The sequence below is a fragment of the Salminus brasiliensis genome, chromosome 7 (genome assembly GCF_030463535.1).
Source record: "Salminus brasiliensis chromosome 7, fSalBra1.hap2, whole genome shotgun sequence".
NCBI classification, from domain to species: domain Eukaryota; kingdom Metazoa; phylum Chordata; class Actinopteri; order Characiformes; family Bryconidae; genus Salminus; species Salminus brasiliensis.
The window spans coordinates 20,802,784-20,819,905 of record NC_132884.1 but is presented as its reverse complement, the minus strand read 5'-3'; the positions used below and the strand labels follow the sequence as shown (position 1 = coordinate 20,819,905).

The following is a 17,122-nucleotide window of genomic DNA, read 5'->3' as shown; positions in this document are numbered from 1 at the left end:
TTTGTCCTAAAAAAAAACCTGCTGTTCCAATGTATGTCCCCTAATACACATGCGTTTCCCCTAATGCAAATGCAATTGTGCATAGGTTTGGGCGTCTCTCGTCAAATTATACATTACATTGATTTTTTGTAAGTGAAAAAAAGTGAAAATGGTAAACTTTGCATGTTTTAGAGCACAATTTTATTTATTTGTGCTTAATTTTAAGTATTGGAAAATATCAAATTAAATTAAGAAAACAAACAGGAGTTTTCTGTAGAGGATGCAAAATTTATTGAGAAAATCAAAAACATCCAATTTGGAAAACATTTGCAAAAGATTGTATATTTATGCATCATCATCCTGTTTATGTTAAATATATGCACAGATATGGATTCGCAGTAACAAGACACTGTTGTTCAGAGGGGGATTTCCCTCCCATTCTCCTCAGCTATTTAAAACAGTATTCACAGAAGTAGAACCAATGGTTACAATAACAGTAAAAATAAAATGTAACAGAGGTTGTAGTAAAACTCGTAGGCACTAGCTGATGGTTAGTAATATTAATATTATTATTAGGAATAACAGTGCGGTGTTATTGTAGTCAAAAGGTGCAGAAAAACTACAGTTCCCAGCCCCTGTCCACTGTGCGATGTACTCCACGCATGCGTATTACATCATCCCCTTTCACAAAGTAGCAGAAGAGGCTTAGGAAAGGGAGTCTCCTCTGTAAGACATCAAAGTCTTACACATATTCCCCTTAAATTCGGTGTCAGGCGACTTAGATGGGCGGAGGGATAAATGACGACCCTGAACAAATGCAGGGTGGGCCTACAGGGAGCACTTCGCTAACAGGCAGCAGGAGAGAGGTGTGATTGAGGGAGCAGACAGAGGCTTTTGGCCAGTGTAGCTGTAGGGGGGGTACGGTCCAAAACAAGAGGAAAAAGTGAACGAAGAGGAAGACAGACCCCTCCAGCCCGGAGGGGAAGGGCAGCGGGAGCTCCAGCGCGGGCGCCATGGCTCATCTGCGGGGCATTGGGAACCAGGTAAGCCCGGCCGATCATGTTTGCTATCAGCTAGGATAAAGATGGATAGACTCCAGTGGACACACTTAATATAAGCTCTTAGACCTCTTATAGCTTCAGGGACTGAGCGTTCCCTTTCTCAGAGACACAGAGGGTAAACTTTGTAGATGAGCAGAATGTGAAAGAGGTTTCTTTGTCCAAGTTTTATTGAATTTATGAATTATTAAAGATAAACATTGAAGTTAAGACTGACCTGTGAAATCCTCTAATTTTACACCAAAAATGTCTCCTCAAAATAGTCTAGCACTGTGGGGCTAATTCGAGTAGTAAATAATATTAGATAAAATAGTTGTGGCATATGTAGGATATCAAGAAATACTAATATAATAAAGGATAATTATTCCTAATAAAGGATAATGCCCATTTTATTATCATGTAATAAAATAGTGACTAGTCAGTGGCTTCAGGTTTGTCAAGGTTCTTGCGAAACCTTTAGTGGTATGCAATAAAAATTCAAATCAAAGTTGGACTGAATTATTATCTATAATTAGCTAGCGATATTATCTACTTTCTATTCTCAAATCTAATGTAATAACTAAGCTTAGTTTTTTTTCCTGTTGTGTGCCCAATTTATGACATGCAGGTTTAATTTTCAGAACTGGGTCTGAAGCACTTAATGACTTTACAGAAGTAAGCAGATGTAGTGTTATTGCTGTAATGTGATGTAGTGGGATCGCCTGAACGAGGACTTAAACCCCAGCCTACCATCTGGATGGCAGATATGTTACCCATCAGACTGTATCAACTACTAAAGCAGTACATTCACCTACCCTGAGAATGAGCATCATGCTCCAGGATCCCAGGATCTACCCCCCCGGGGGGTAGACTTGACACTTGAAAGCCAGGCAGCTCCATACCTGCAACCAACGCTCATGCAGGTGTGAACAAGTCAAAGAGAACATACCATTCAATACGAACATATCCACTTCAGTACTGACTCAGTTCCCTCGAGTAAGGTTACTCAAGCACCAAGAACATTGGAGACAGTTATACGCTCCAGCTGCGAGCAGTGATTCGTAATTTTTGGGGATAAATATTGGGTTTTACAGTTCTTATAGTAAGGTTTGCGCAATGAGCAGACCATGAGTCTCTGGGTATACAAAGCTCTGCTTATTACAAATATGATATGAGTAAATGCAGGACACTGATTCATTTTTCATGGAAAAAAGGAAGGTTTGGATATTTACTAAGAGGGATTTCTGACCAATCAAGTAAATGGTGGCTTGCATAGGTTTACTATATTCGGGATTAGTTACTAGAACCAGCAAGAGTGGATTAATGCTTGCTTTTGGGTCAAGAATAAATCCATTGATCCGTAGTAATATTTCGAAAGCAATTGAACAAAAGTGAACAAAAATGTAGTGTTGCACTGATACCAATACTGTATTTATTTAGGTACTGAGACTGGCACTGGAACAGTACCCATACCATGTTTTTGACGCAAGTAATGTAGTGGCATTGTGGATTTTTTTAAGCGGTATCAAAAATGCATTCTGCCAAATTTTGCCAGAATTTCAAGAGGTGTACTGTACAAACCATATGGAAAAATGAGTTTGAACGTATGTAAGCTTAGTGCTTTTATACATAGAAATGTGAACTTTCTTACTAATCTTTTGATTACTCTAAAATGAAGCTGCTAGTTTGAGCTTAGTAACTATGTAATAATTTAAACATGAGGTTATTCAAACAATAAATTCTTTATTTCATTATATTTTACTTGTGACAGAACACTACTTTTAGGAAAATAAAATAAAAAGAAGTTAAAGGCACCTGGTAAGTATTAAGCTTAGAAAGAGTTGGTATTGGTGTCAGTACTTGATATCGACATATACTTGAGGATCAGGATGGGAAAAATAAGTGTCGGGGCAACAAAGCTAACTGTATTTACAGTAAGGAATATCAGACACAAATTAATATTTCAATTAGAACACTGTCATCTTATATACCGATCACAAAATCTGAATAGAAAATAGCTAACTGTGCACACCATGACATTAAGATGACCACAGAAGTCGGTTCAGGTGGGATTTATATCCAAATTCAAACCTGGACCCTAGATCACTGGATGAAAGTGATATGAAGAGACATATCATCTAATTTTTTTCCTCTTATGATTTATTTAGAGGGGCCTATTTTCTGGTGTTTCCTTTATTTCTCCTTCCCTGAAATCTGTGATTAAATATTAACATTATTGGCAATGAGTCATTAGTGAATTAAATTTAGTTTTTGTGAAAGCAAGGCGTCTCCCTTTGAGCACTCCATCACAACAAATGGTGGTGTGTTTTATTGATATGCAGGCCTAGTTTGGCCTTCTTACTCTGCCATCGGGATAATAACCATGTAATTGGGTCTTTGAGATTAGAAGATAGGTCAGCACATTGGCTCTGTGCCACAAAATGAGACACATTCAAAGATTAGATTGCCCTGTTGTGATCGGTTAGAATACTGATTAGTCCTAACATTAGATCTATCACTGTATTCAGAAATTCTTGGCATTTGGGTGGAAAAACAGATAATTTTATCTGTGTGTGATTCTTTTAGACAACATATGATGACTGCTTTTAGACACTAGTTTGGCATCAACACATAGCGGCAGATATTGACTGAGCCCATGTTGAGCCATGGGTGTTTTACTCTCACACTTTTACAAGAGGTCAGATGATTACAGCTTAATGAATGCGGAAATGGCTTTATTTTGCTGATATCGCGGAGCTTTAGCTCTTGGCAAGATCATATCTCGTGAACTTTGAGACAGGGTTGAGGAGTGGTGATTGTTCTTGGACTTGACAATGCAACGTCCATCTTGAGTGATTCATCGTTCCTGAAAATGTAAAAGGCAGAAGTGTCTAGTTCCACAAAGATGCTTATTTTTATTTCAGACAGACCACAGAATAGCTGACTGAGGACACCAATTGCATTGAAAACTTCAGTAGGATTTGGTACTGTTTACCTAATTAATTCCCATTACCCCTGAATAAGCACAAGTGCAGTGATCTCAACGATGATAGCTGAGGATGAACCTGTTGCTTGGTAACTGCCAGTTAAAGTTGTGAAACTTGGGACGACACGTGGAGTGGCTTCCACTTCTGGGCTAATGGGGTTACTTTGCCATCAGGAAAAGTTATAGGCTTTTACTTAATGTGGAGGGTGTGTTTCTGACCTGTTCTATTAGAATCGCTTTTGCTTATTTGTAAACAAGCAGTAATTAAAGCTCATGTGTTTTGTGTGTGTGTGTTTGTCCATTCATTCTGATCAGAATACTCGTCTGGATCCTGAGCAGTACTTTACCAAACTAGAGCGCATCGGTAAAGGCTCCTTTGGAGAAGTTTACAAAGGCATCAACAACCGCACAAAGGAGGTGGTGGCTATTAAAATCATTGATCTAGAAGAAGCGGAGGATGAGATTGAAGACATTCAGCAGGAGATCACAGTTCTCAGTCAATGTGACAGTCACTTTGTGACCAAATACTTTGGCTCTTACCTGAAGGTATGTGGAGTGATCATTTCTACTTTTCCTCTTAATTGTAATGCACATAGTATTACCTTAACCAGGTCTCTAACAGCATTGTGTCCAACTGCACTGTGGGAAAAAAGGCTTTTATTCTACTTAGACCTTCCCAGTGGAATCAGACTGCATTCCAGCAGTGCTGCTGAGATCAGTGTTTTCCTTGCCCTTAGCCACCTGATTCAGCTGATGAAGGGCCTTGTAATTAGGTTTCATTTCTATAATTAGTAAGTCAGGTGTGTTATATCAGGGACAAAGTCAAAATCTACAGAGCTGTTTCTTGAGCAGATTGCAGGTTTCACAGTGTTGAGATTAAGTAATTACCTAATTGTAAAGAACCTGTAAGCAACTGCCAGTGGTGTCATATTATGAAATGAGAACTGCATAGTAAACAATATCTGCATTAAAGGTACCAGACTCTATCGCTATGACTCTATCTGTGAACATATTGGCATGTACCTAATGCCAGGCCCGGACTAGGGGGTTGCAATGCCCCCATCATTTAGCCATGAAGAAGTAGAACTGTGGTCTCTGGACTAATGGATGGTGCTCCATCCAGTACTTTTGGGATGACTTTGGGAGGATGAGGTGGGGTGGTGAGCATCCAACATCCCAACCTCACTAACGCTCTTGCTGCAATCAGATCCTCACAGCAATGCCCCCAAAATCCAGTAGAAAGCCTTCCCTGGACAGTAGAGAGAGTTACTTAAACAAAGGCAGGATAATCTCTCTTTTTTAAGAATCAATAAAAAAAGCAGGTGTCTCAATACTTTTGTCCATATAGTCACTGCATACATTTGTGGATGTTAACTGACTAGGTTGTGTGTGTAAATGCAGGGCACTAAACTATGGATCATCATGGAATATTTAGGTGGTGGCTCAGCTCTCGACATGGTGAGTACTGGCTTTGTATAGATATAAAATAAATATTTAACTGCTAAAAATGTGTTTACATACTTATATGTAATATCTGAGATGTCCAAAATGGTGGAAAGCTTTGATGTTTACAGACAATTTAACCAAAGTTTGCAAAATGATGTGAGATGTTGTCTGTGTTGTGTGAGGTTAGCTGAAGGCAGGGCCACTGGAGGAGGCCTACATTGCTACCATCCTCAGAGAGATCCTCAAAGGACTGGACTACCTACATTTAGAGAGAAAGATTCACAGAGACATTAAAGGTCAGAATCTAAATATCCTCTGTATCACCACTTAGCAAGGCTCACTGCTGATGGCTAACATACAGTGATTAAATGTAAAGTGATTAAACAGCGTATTTTGGTTAACTTAACTTAAAAGTTCTTCTAACTCAGTTGTGCATGTTTTTATTTTCAGAACTTCGCCATATCACATGATGTCTCCAGACTGGGAGGCTTTTTGTCAAAGTAGTACTGAGTGCCATTTATGGGATCCGAACTTAAGATCTCCTCACACTGCATGAGCAGGCCTTAGTACTTAGACCGCCCCCCCACACTAGAGCTGTGAAATTACACTACATGAAAACTAGGGACGTCCCGATCAAGGTTTTTTACCCCCGATCCAATCCAAGTCTCTTAATGCTTACTATCGGCCAATACAGATCTGATCTGATCCGATCTGTGTGTTTGTATAAATAATACAGCCCCACCACTTAGGTAGGATGTGATAATACACAATATTAAACAGCAGTTAAATCACTATTTTTAGTAACAGTTTCTGAAATCTTACTAAATTCAGAACTTATTTACTTTGTTTGGTAGCAATATTTTAAATGGAGTTTGGTAATAACTATAGTTTGGGAGAAGGACCACGCCCAAACTCCTCCTTTCCATTACTACGGACTATAAAACTGCTCCTCTCCCTTCTCGTTCTCGTGATGAAAACTCACACCCAACACCGCCCCTGCTCCTCCTGATGGTCCAGTTATACTTAACCTCTACCTGGCAAGGGTCCCATCAGCTCGAAGCCCCCCAGAACTCTAGCCCAAATTTTTTGAGTTGTCCTTCCTAACCTCAGCTAGCAAGTGTGGTCCGCACTTTGCTAAATGACTGTTTTAAACTCTATAGTGTTTCATATCTTACAATCTAGTCTGACTTACCTACCTGACCATTCAGCTCCCAGTTCCTTTACAACTCTGCAGTCAAATGACTGTGCAGTCAGTGCAGTTTGTTTTGCTCACTGAAATACATCACAAATGACCTCTGGCTAGGGTAGTTTAAGAAAAAAATCAAACATTTTGTCTGCAGCAGCTGAGGATCATGTCTATAAATGCCGCTTAGAGGATACCAGTTGCCAGTCTGCTACAGCAAACCTAGAGATCGGAAGTGGATCGGAACCTTGGACGATACCCAGTCCATTAAAAATGCCTGGATCAGATTGGGACATCCCTAAAAAAATGTTCTGTTTTTTTTATTGGATATAAAAATGCACATGGCTTTATAGCTCTGGAGTGGCGCAACTGTCTAACTGCATACTTGTCAGGCAGGACAGCATAAATCCTGTCAACTCCTGTCTCTCCATGGTCAAGAGTCTAAAAAAAAGCAAGGGTTCCTCTCATGTGATAGGGGAAGTTCTAACCTGCCGATTGGAATGAACAGTAAAGATACTGAGGGGGGGCACAGACTAAACATCTTACTCAATATTTCAACTGCTGATCATTTACTAATGACTCAACTTAGTATGTATTTTTGACCAAACTAAAAAATGTTCTGGAATCAGTTACTTTATCATTTTAAGTTTAGTTTAATGGATGCATTTAGTTACTTTTGGTTTTGACAAATGCACACACATAGCTTGTCTATTCCCTGTGGAGAAGTATTGCTACAAGAATAGGACTCTCTGGAGCATATTAAAATGAACCTGTTGGCACCATGCCTATTGCCAGGTGTTGGCTAGAGGGGTATACAGCACCCATCATTGAATTGTGTTCTCTGGAATGATAATGCTCCATCCAACACTTTTGGGCTAAGTTGGGGAGTGGGAGGATGATTTGGGATGACCAGTCAACATCCGCAATTAAATCTTCACAGCAATGCTCCAACATCTAGTAGAAACCCCTCTCAGGACAGTTACTCCCAAAGAAAGCAGGGTATACCCCCCCCCCCCCCCCCCCCCTTATATCCTCGATTTCAGAAGAAACAATGAATGAGCAGGTGTCCAAATACTTTTGTCCATATAGTGTATCTTGCCAAAATAAAGGATTGTACACCCTCTCTGATCACTGCACATCTTTAATTTTAACAGCTGCCAACGTGTTACTATCAGAACATGGGGAGGTGAAGCTTGCAGACTTTGGGGTGGCGGGCCAGTTAACAGACACGCAGATCAAGAGGAACACGTTTGTGGGGACTCCGTTCTGGATGGCTCCGGAGGTCATTAAGCAGTCTGCTTACGATTTCAAGGTACAAGTTTCTTCCTCGCTAGTTCATCAGTCTAACAGGTGTCATGTTCAAGTCTACAAATCAAGTTACAACTAACATATGTTAAGTGTCGCTCAAGTACTGAACACTTTCTGTTCTGTCATGAACATAATCCTAATGAAATATTTAGAAACAGACAGATGGCAAGGGCCCTCAATGCTCTCTTCTCTGTCTTGCCATCATCCTTGTCTTTTTCTGTGTCCCAGGCTGACATCTGGTCCTTGGGTATCACAGCCATTGAGCTGGCCAAAGGGGAGCCCCCAAACTCAGACCTACACCCAATGAGGGTCCTGTTTCTTATCCCTAAGAACAACCCTCCCACCCTGGAGGGTTCCTACAGCAAAGCCTTCAAAGACTTTGTGGAAGCTTGTCTTAATAAAGACCCACGATTTGTAAGTGACTTTTTTCACAATTTAAAAACCTCACAATCAAACTTTAGAGCTGTTAAATCATGAACATTGAAATACATAAAGAGCTAAAATGTTTTTTCCCCAATATAAATATACATCTGTATATTCATCTGTTGGACATATATTATACAACAAGTGAAGATCAGTTCTTGAAGTTGATGTATTGAAAACAGATAAAATGGTCAAGCGTAAGAAGATGTGAGCAACTATGACAAGGGCCACATTATGATGGCAAGATGACTGGGTCAGAATATCTCCAATACATCGGGCAGGTTTTGTGTGGTGTTCCTAGTATGCAGTGGATAGTACCTACCAAAGTGGTACAAAGGGAATCACCCGCGACAGGGTCTTGGGCACCTTAGGCTCATTGATGTGATCCATTGAGGCCCAATGCATCAAAATGGGCCAATTAATCATTTTCATTTATGGATATGGATATCAAAAGGGGAAGATTACATTACATTATATTTAAAATTTTACAAGTAAAAATGTATATTCTATTCCATAAAAAAATATACAGGTCCTTTAAACCAAGGTGAGTTTTAGTAAAAACTAGAAACTCATCTGGATTACATATTGCACATATTCCATATTTTTCTATTAATGGGCTATGTTTAATTTCAGCCATGGAGAGGCTTAAGTTGTTGCAATATCGTAATCTAACTAATTATTTATTCAAATTAATTTGATCCTATTAAACCTATTTTAATGATTACATAACATAATCTGTAAATGCTGCCATCACAACTTCTTTAAGAGAAAAGAAAAATAGACTTCAGACTTTATTTACATCTTATTATTTCTAATCATCCATAATGATGTCCTTTATTCAAGATCAGGTTTATATTGAAGGGTATCCTCTTTTTTATTGTAGGTAGTTTCCAAAGGGGAGTATAAAATAAGTATACAAATAAAATAGTATAAATAAATAATAATCATAATAGTCATAATAATTATAATGTATTCTTCTTTTTTTAAAAACTGCTGCACATAATTTAATACCAACGCTGTTAAAAGTATACGCTCCCTGAGGAACATTTGGAGGTTCTTCAATTTGAAACTGTGGACGAACCTCTTCAGGGTGCTTTGAGGAACCTTCAAGGATCTTTTTTCTTTGAAATAGTATAGTTTAATAAGCTGAAGGCTGTACCAGGTCCTGCAGATGGCTGTGTTGGGTTGTCTTGTGCACTAATGCCTGTGCAGACTGTTACGACCCTATGTGTGGCCCCTGCTGGTTGTTAGTGGGATAGATATGACTAGCAGGTGGGAGGTGCAGTGATTAGGGTATGCACCTAGGGGGACATGCTGATTTAAAAGGGAATTGAGATAAGTAGTGTTGTGTGTACGCTCAGATTCAGGGGTAGGCTTCCAGGAGGCGTGTTAGGGCTAAGCTCTTAGGGTGCAGTTCGGATTGTTGTAATATTGATCATCTGACCACCTTAATCTCTCTAGACGAGGCTGTGTGTTTGTCTCTCTTGACTCTGTTGTAGAGCCCAAAGACTCTAGATGACCTTGGATCAAGAGTGACGATCCTTATTCGCTGCAGACATCTGACTTAAAATATCTGAAAAATATTGATAGTGTTCGATAAAGCTTATTGTATTTACATCTATTCACATGTTGCTTCACCTTTACATGTTACGGTCTTTCTACGAGCTGGCCGTAACAAGACTTATGGAATTGTTAGAATTGTTTAATGAGAATAACACCGACATTCTCTGCAGAGACCAACAGCCAAAGAGCTGCTGAAGCATAAATTCATCACTCGCTACACCAAGAAAACATCCTACTTAGCTGAGCTGATTGACCGTTACCGCCGCTGGAAGTCTGAGGGCCATGGAGACGAGTCCAGCTCTGATGACTCTGACATGTAAGTGACCACATATGCATCTTAATGGCTAAAGAGAGGAATACTGAGCGCTGAATCACATCTTCAACACAGTCAGGGTTGTCTGTAGATCTCAGTGTAACCTCATCCTGTCTCAGGGACGGTGAGGGGGATGACCGAGACCAGTGTCCGATGTGGACGTTTCCCCGCACAGTAAGGTCCAGTTCTATGACCAAACAGAGAGGACTCAACCATACTGACAATAAGGTGGGTCTGTAGACCTTTATCTGCCAGTAGTGGTGTAAAAATGTGTATTAACCAATTCAGCTGCATCAATTCAAGGGTATTCACATACAGAATATTGTGTTGTTGTGTTGTGAAGTTTCATCACTTTATTTACACAGTTCATGGCCCTATAGCTTTTGGGACATATGAGAGGTACATTAAAGCAGTCATGTTTAGCACTTTGTTGTGTAACTCTGGCATGCAATGACCGCAAACCATAGACATCACCAGGTGCTAAGTATTTTCTCCGGTAATGCTTTGCCAAGCCACTAATGCAACCATCTTCAGCTCTTGCTTGTTTCTGGGTCTTGATTAATGAGCTCACCAGCGCGTTTCTTCTTCTTAAAGATATTCCACACACTTGATTTTCAGACTCATAACAGCTTCTTTGAATTTCATTGGCACAAGTCTTGTCCTCATGTTGGTCAATGGCATCTACAGACTCCAAAGGTGTTTGAAAGCTTAAAACCAAGCCTAACTATCAAACACCTGTGAAGAAATGTCCCAAACATATGGTGCCTTGAAATGAGGGGGACTGTGTAAAATAATGTTGTACTTTGATAATAATTTGAACATGTTGAAACATGCTGGGCATGTCAAGAAAAATATGTCTTTGTCCCATACATTATTTTTAACCTTTCAGTTACTGGAAAAAGAAAAATGTGTTAGAGTTTGTGTGTAATGATCAACAACAAAATTGAAAAAGTAAATATAAATGAATCACTGACAGAGGTTTATACCCCCATCCGCCAGCATATCCACTGTTCATCCTGTTAGTTAACAGACCTTTTCCCTCAAGCCTTTGCACTCTGCCCTGGTTTTTATTATAGACAACAGATGTGATGAAGAGGCAGCCGAAGTCACCGTCGCTAACAACACTTCTTATGCCTATCTTCAGAGAGGTACACTCATGCACTATATGGACACTATATTAGGACACCTGCTCATTCATTGTTTCTGCTCATATTGTCCAGGGAAGCTATACTACATTTTTCTGCATTGCTGTGAGGATTTGATTGCATTCAATGACAATAGTGAGAACATTATGTTGGATGATCACCCCCTTACCCCATCTCCAACTCATCCCACGATGGAGCACCATCGTTCTAGAGAACACAGTTCAACTGCTCCATTGCTCATTGCTGGCATGGGAGTGCTGTTCTATTGGCAGTGCAACTTAAAAGTAGCTGAATGCATTCATTAGAAGGGGTGTCCACAAACATTTGGACATATAATGTACCTGGATCTGCTTTCATAACCATATGCATGTGCGTTAAACATGGTTTGAGTTTTATGTGAGTACTTTGATCAATTTAATGTGATATGAAATTTCCATAAATATTTACATGATACCAGCAGTCCTAATACAGAGCAAGGGAGATCCAAAAACATTAATTTATATTATTTGTTTGTGTGTGTGTCTAGCTGAAGGAGAAGCGGCGTGTTAGTGGAGGCAGCGTCTGTGCATTAGAGGAGCTGGAGAATGCCTTCAGTCTAGCTGAGGAGTCTAGTCCAGGAATCTCAGACCGGTTACTCAATCACATGATGGAGAGAGTGTGCAGGTAAAAGAACACCTGAGACTAGCATATGTAATGTCCATTTCACTGGGCTTCTAACTCATTTTTCAGCAGAACTGTCATCAATTGTCTATTGATGATGCAGTGAATGTACATCTTTAGTACTGTGCAGAAGTCATTTCAGAAAGTATGTAAAGTTATTTATCTGGGCTGAGTGTTTTTGTTAACTTAACATTAAAACAAGCACAAATAAGCTAATAAACAATGTATTGTGCTTTGATGTGTGACTGTTTTATCATGTATAAATCTGCCCTTGAAGATGCCCAGTGTTTAGAGCTACCATCAAATACCTGGTCTATCTAATCAATCCTTCATTACAGTAAATCAGATGGCTGGTATTAACAGACAGGTCAACAACCAAACCTGTGCTTTTCTAACCTACATGTTAAATCTTAACTGACCAACATCACATTCTTTTACATTTTTATTGTAATGAAAGAAAATGCTTTCTTTTCATAAGATCTTCTAAGACTTTTGCAGAGGACTGTTTATCTTGAGATGCCAGGTTATGAGGGACACTTTTTCTAAGAAGTGTATACACACACACATTGGCTACCACATTAAGGTCTAAACATTTACAAAAACATCCAGTGGCTTGCAAAGGTTTGGGTACTCCTAGTCAAAATAGTTAAGTGAGTGGTAGGTGAACTCCTCTCCAAAAGGCATAAAATTAAAGCTGAAACATACTTTGACATTTTAAACAAGACTAGCCTTTTATTTTTATTTAATATAAGTTTAGAGGGAAAAAGTTAAAGGTTTGGCCACCTCATGAGATTCAAGCTCTCATATCTTTTAGCATGTTTTCAAACCTTTATTAGCTTGTTTGGGCTGTGGCTTGTACACTGTCCTTAGGAAAAGTCAGAAGATGCAAATTTCAAGGCTTCATAAATGCTCTTGACTTCCCCAACTTCTTGAGTCCCAACAATCAGCAGAGATGAGCTACTTTGAGCAGCTGCCTAGCACTCAAAAATAAAGTAGTTGATGCAGGGCGTTTTCAGGTTTCAGAGTTTTTTCTGCATCAAGTTCAAGGTCACAGGAAACCTAAACAAGCCTGGTGTATTTTGGAAAATGTAGCTTTTTGGCTTCATGGAGCAAATATTTATTTGAAGAAAAAAAAGGTGCAGAATTCAATGAAAATAACACCTTTCCAACTTGTAAGCACAGGGTGGATTAATAATACTTTGGGCTTGTGTTGTAGCACAGGGAACATTTCACTGGGAGTGAAAAGAATGGATTAAATTAAATACAAACAAATTCTGAAAGCAAACAAACCCTCTGTAAAAACACTGAACATAAAAAGAGGATGGCTTCTACAGTAGGACAATGATCCTGAACATCTCAAAATTCAGACTGCGCTACCACAAGAAGAGCAAGCTGAAGGCCAAGATCCAAAATATCATGTTGAACCATGTGCCTTTTTGAAATGAGGTGGTCTTCTACATGCAGGATTGCCCAAACCTCTTTTCGACGCATTTCGCATCAGTAGTTGGTTTCTGACCGCATAGCATTTTCAGATGAATTGTTTTGGTATGCAGAACAGGATGATGATTTGCATCTGTGTATAGAGGAGATAGTCAATCAGTTTACACCTACAGTGCATCTCTGTGGTAAACAGGCAACTTGAGGTTTTTCTTTTTTTCCTGCCTTAACAGCCACATCTGATCTTGTTCCTTCAGGTTTACGCTCAACAGGAACACCACCCCCCCAAAGCGATAAATCCCCCACTGACTGACGGGGGACACCCTCCATTCCCTGTGGGAGTGAGAATATCATCCAAAAGGCCTCCATCTCCTTCATGATCTACTCTCCATCTTCATGTACAGGAGCCTTGGATTTTTCATACAGTGGCACTCCTTCACATTTCTTCATACGATTCCATTTTGTTTTCTTAATTGTCTTTGTGGAATATTGACTTTTTAACTGGAAAGAAATGCAAGCTCTGTGTATTTCAGGACAGGATAAAAGCCTTCGTTATATTCAATAAACTGCACAGATGCAAAGGTCACTCGATGCGTTCCTGGAGACCGTTAGAGAAAAGGAAGAGACTAGATTTCGAGCTGAGAACACTGTTAATACCAGTTACATTTTATTTGTTATCTTTTCAAAGTAATGACATGGAATTAACTACATGGATGGTGTACAGGAGCATAGCTCCAGCAACATGCTACACAATAAATAAAGAGTGAGATGACACAGAAGACAGAAGAAACAGGAGTGGACTTCGGGGAGTACTCAATCATCCAGAGTTCTTTCTTTCTGAATGATGGGAGTGATGTGGAGCTTTAGGGAAGCTCCCTTGTTTTCCCTTCCTTCAGATGTACAGACACAGAAACGCAAACAGGAAAAGCATCAAACACAAATTCCAGTCTTTGTAAGAAATGTATAAAAATGAGTGAGGAGACCACATGCCCAGACAGTGGGCATCCCAGTGCTGGCCATTAAATACCAGCGATAGTCTGGGACTCATCTTGAGATGTATATAATCTCTGCTTACTTATATTGTAGCGCATACATATAGTCACCAGTACCGATTATTAACACACGACTGAAATGCCACAGCCACGGCTCTCAGTCTTATAAGAGACTCTTTGTTTAAGGTCTTTGGTTGGGACCCAATACAGCATATTCCAATGAACCAAAGTAACAGCCTAGCATAGACTACGATCCATTTATGCGCAACACATCAAATTCTCCCAAATGACATATAGTTAAGTTACAGTTAAGCCCAGCCCGTATAAGTAAACATAACATGGCTACATCAAAACCTCAAAAAGCTCTTGAGCCTTTGCTTCACCATATGAGAAACACCACATATATCCAAACAAAGTAACTGGCCTTGCAACAGCAAAGGATTTAGTAATAGCGGTTAGAGCGCGATCTGTAAATATACATCTTGCTTTGACCTATTAAAGGCTAAAGGGAATCAAGTTGATCAGTTGACCTTTTCTGATTTTTTCGCACAATTACTGAAGGAATCCTGACGGAAACATGAGACGACTAGAGCCTCACATCTTCAGAATCAGGAATACTGGAGGCTTGAACTGGAAATTTGTTTTGTATGAACTGATCTGCAATTGAAATGAACAACTCTTCCAGCCCAAAGGCAATAAAGAGTCTGTATGCAGAAACTGTATTATTGAATAAACTGTGTGCGTACCGTAGACACCGACTCCCCCTTGTGGTTGAATAATGTCCCTTGTCTCTCTCTCTGACCAGTTACGGACATACAAACATTAGAGATGAGAATTCTCGGCTGTAATTAGCTGAAATTCTCCAACAATAGTGTTAAATATTGACCCTTCAGCCAGTTTACAATTTTAAAAACACCAACCAACCACTCAGTACCTCAGATTTACACAAGTCCAAGTCAAAGCAGTGTGATATGTAGCTGTTAATTAACTAGGTACTGGAGAGTAACAGTTATACGATAGACAGTTATATGATAATGTCACTGTGGTCATTAAATGACACAAAACAGAACTCCCTGCATACATAACTTTAGACTTCTGAGCACTTTCCTTCAACACTCACTTTCATGTCCAAGACAAACACTCACAACTATTCTGACTCGTCAGTCATCTCTGGCATTGTCCTTTACCGGCTGCCAGGGCTTTCTTAAAGTGAGTGATGGGCAATCTCCCAAATTATTTCGTCTAACAAACACCAAGGTTCTGAGCTCCCGCCATCATGTCCTCTGGCCCACATTACGGTGGTTCTGCTTTCAGGCAGGCACAGGCATCTGTGCCTGCTTCATCTTTTTCACTTACTTTACTATCCAGACCTAATTCAGCCCCTCTTCAGCCTATTATTCTTTCCAGCAGTGTCCTGTAACTGTTCTCCTATTAAAAAAATCATTGATTTTACGCAACACAAGCACACGCTTTGACACTACAATCCATTCAGGAAGCTATCATTCATTTAAAAATGCGAGATGACACTGTCTGGCAGTGTCGGCACCGCTGCTGCAGAAAAATCCATGTTTTGAGATGATGACAGTCTGACAGTTTTTCTGGAAACTGCCAGACTGTGTGACCACAGAAATGGTAGGAGGAGCACAAAGGCCTAAATACAACAATAATACCCATGTGTGGTTTCATTACGGTTCTAGAAAACTATGCAGAACCTGGTGCAACTTCAACTAAATGCTGAAGGGGCGAGGATGGAGAACATGTAGTCCTCTCTCAAAGGCGAAAAAGAAAAAAAGAAAGAGGCTCCTAAGAGTTCTTAAGATGGTCGGTCTCCTTTCAGGTCAGATGTCATAGCGGGCACCTCCTATTCCCAGAATGCAGTGATTTCCTGGAGGCTTGAGAGTCAATAAAAGATGATGAAACAGAAGATTAAATTAAACAATGCCATATAGATTCCTGGTAGTCTGCAGGGCCCAGCCCCCAGCTCCAGGAGGACAGTCAGCTTCAGCTTCTCCTGCTTCAGTTCCCGTTCATCTCTCCTGGGCTCTTGGGGATGAGGAGACTGACCCGGCCTGCAGTGCTGGCTGCGCTTTTTATCACCTCCATCCACCTGCATACGCAAACCACGACACACAGACGTTTTGGAAACCCATTTCTTCTTTTTGTTTGTTTAGAGATTTATGTAATTCACATCACATACAATCAACATTAACATACACTATATGTCCAAATGTTTGTGGACACCCCTTCTAAAGAATGTATTCAGCTACTTTAAGTTGCACCCTTTTCTGACACAGATGTGCAAATGCAGACACAAATTGTCTAGTCCCTGTTGAGAATTATTGCCAATAGAATAGGACTCTCTGGATCAGATGAATATGAGCCTATTGGCCTAATGCTCTAATGCCAGGTGTGGGCTAGAGTATAAAGTATAGACCCTCCTCCCAGCATTGAGCTGTGGACTGTGCTCTCTGTATTGATGATTGAGCTCCATCCAGCACTTTTAAGACGAGTTGGGAAGCTGGGCATGAGGTGGGGTGGTTATCATTGAACATCCTGACCTCACTAATGCTCTTGTTGCTGAATGCAATCAAGTCCTCACATCCTTTCCTGGACAGTAGAGTAGAGCAGATGTCCCAGTACTTTTGTCCTC

The 17,122-nt window shown here is 40.0% G+C and overlaps 2 protein-coding genes across 3 annotated transcripts in view; one reads left to right on the top strand and one right to left on the bottom strand.

Annotated features, from left to right (window-relative positions):
• The first annotated feature begins 671 nt into the window (after window positions 1–671).
• On the top strand, window positions 672–14,259 carry stk25a (serine/threonine kinase 25a). Its single transcript, XM_072684068.1, has 11 exons — window positions 672–1,022; window positions 4,318–4,548; window positions 5,404–5,460; window positions 5,636–5,744; window positions 7,786–7,943; window positions 8,168–8,353; window positions 10,096–10,241; window positions 10,358–10,466; window positions 11,315–11,386; window positions 11,910–12,046; window positions 13,738–14,259. The coding sequence occupies exons 1-11, from the start codon at window positions 993–995 to the stop codon at window positions 13,775–13,777; spliced, it is 1,275 nt and encodes a 424-aa protein (XP_072540169.1). The 5' UTR covers window positions 672–992; the 3' UTR covers window positions 13,778–14,259.
• Window positions 14,112–17,122, bottom strand: part of farp2 (FERM, RhoGEF and pleckstrin domain protein 2) — a 66,070-nt gene continuing 63,059 nt past the window's right edge. For both annotated transcript variants that reach the window (XM_072684066.1, XM_072684067.1), the window contains exon 27: window positions 14,112–16,579. In XM_072684066.1, coding sequence (XP_072540167.1) covers window positions 16,489–16,579 — 91 coding nt within the window. In that variant the 3' untranslated portion in view covers window positions 14,112–16,488. The remainder of the gene's footprint in view (window positions 16,580–17,122) is intronic.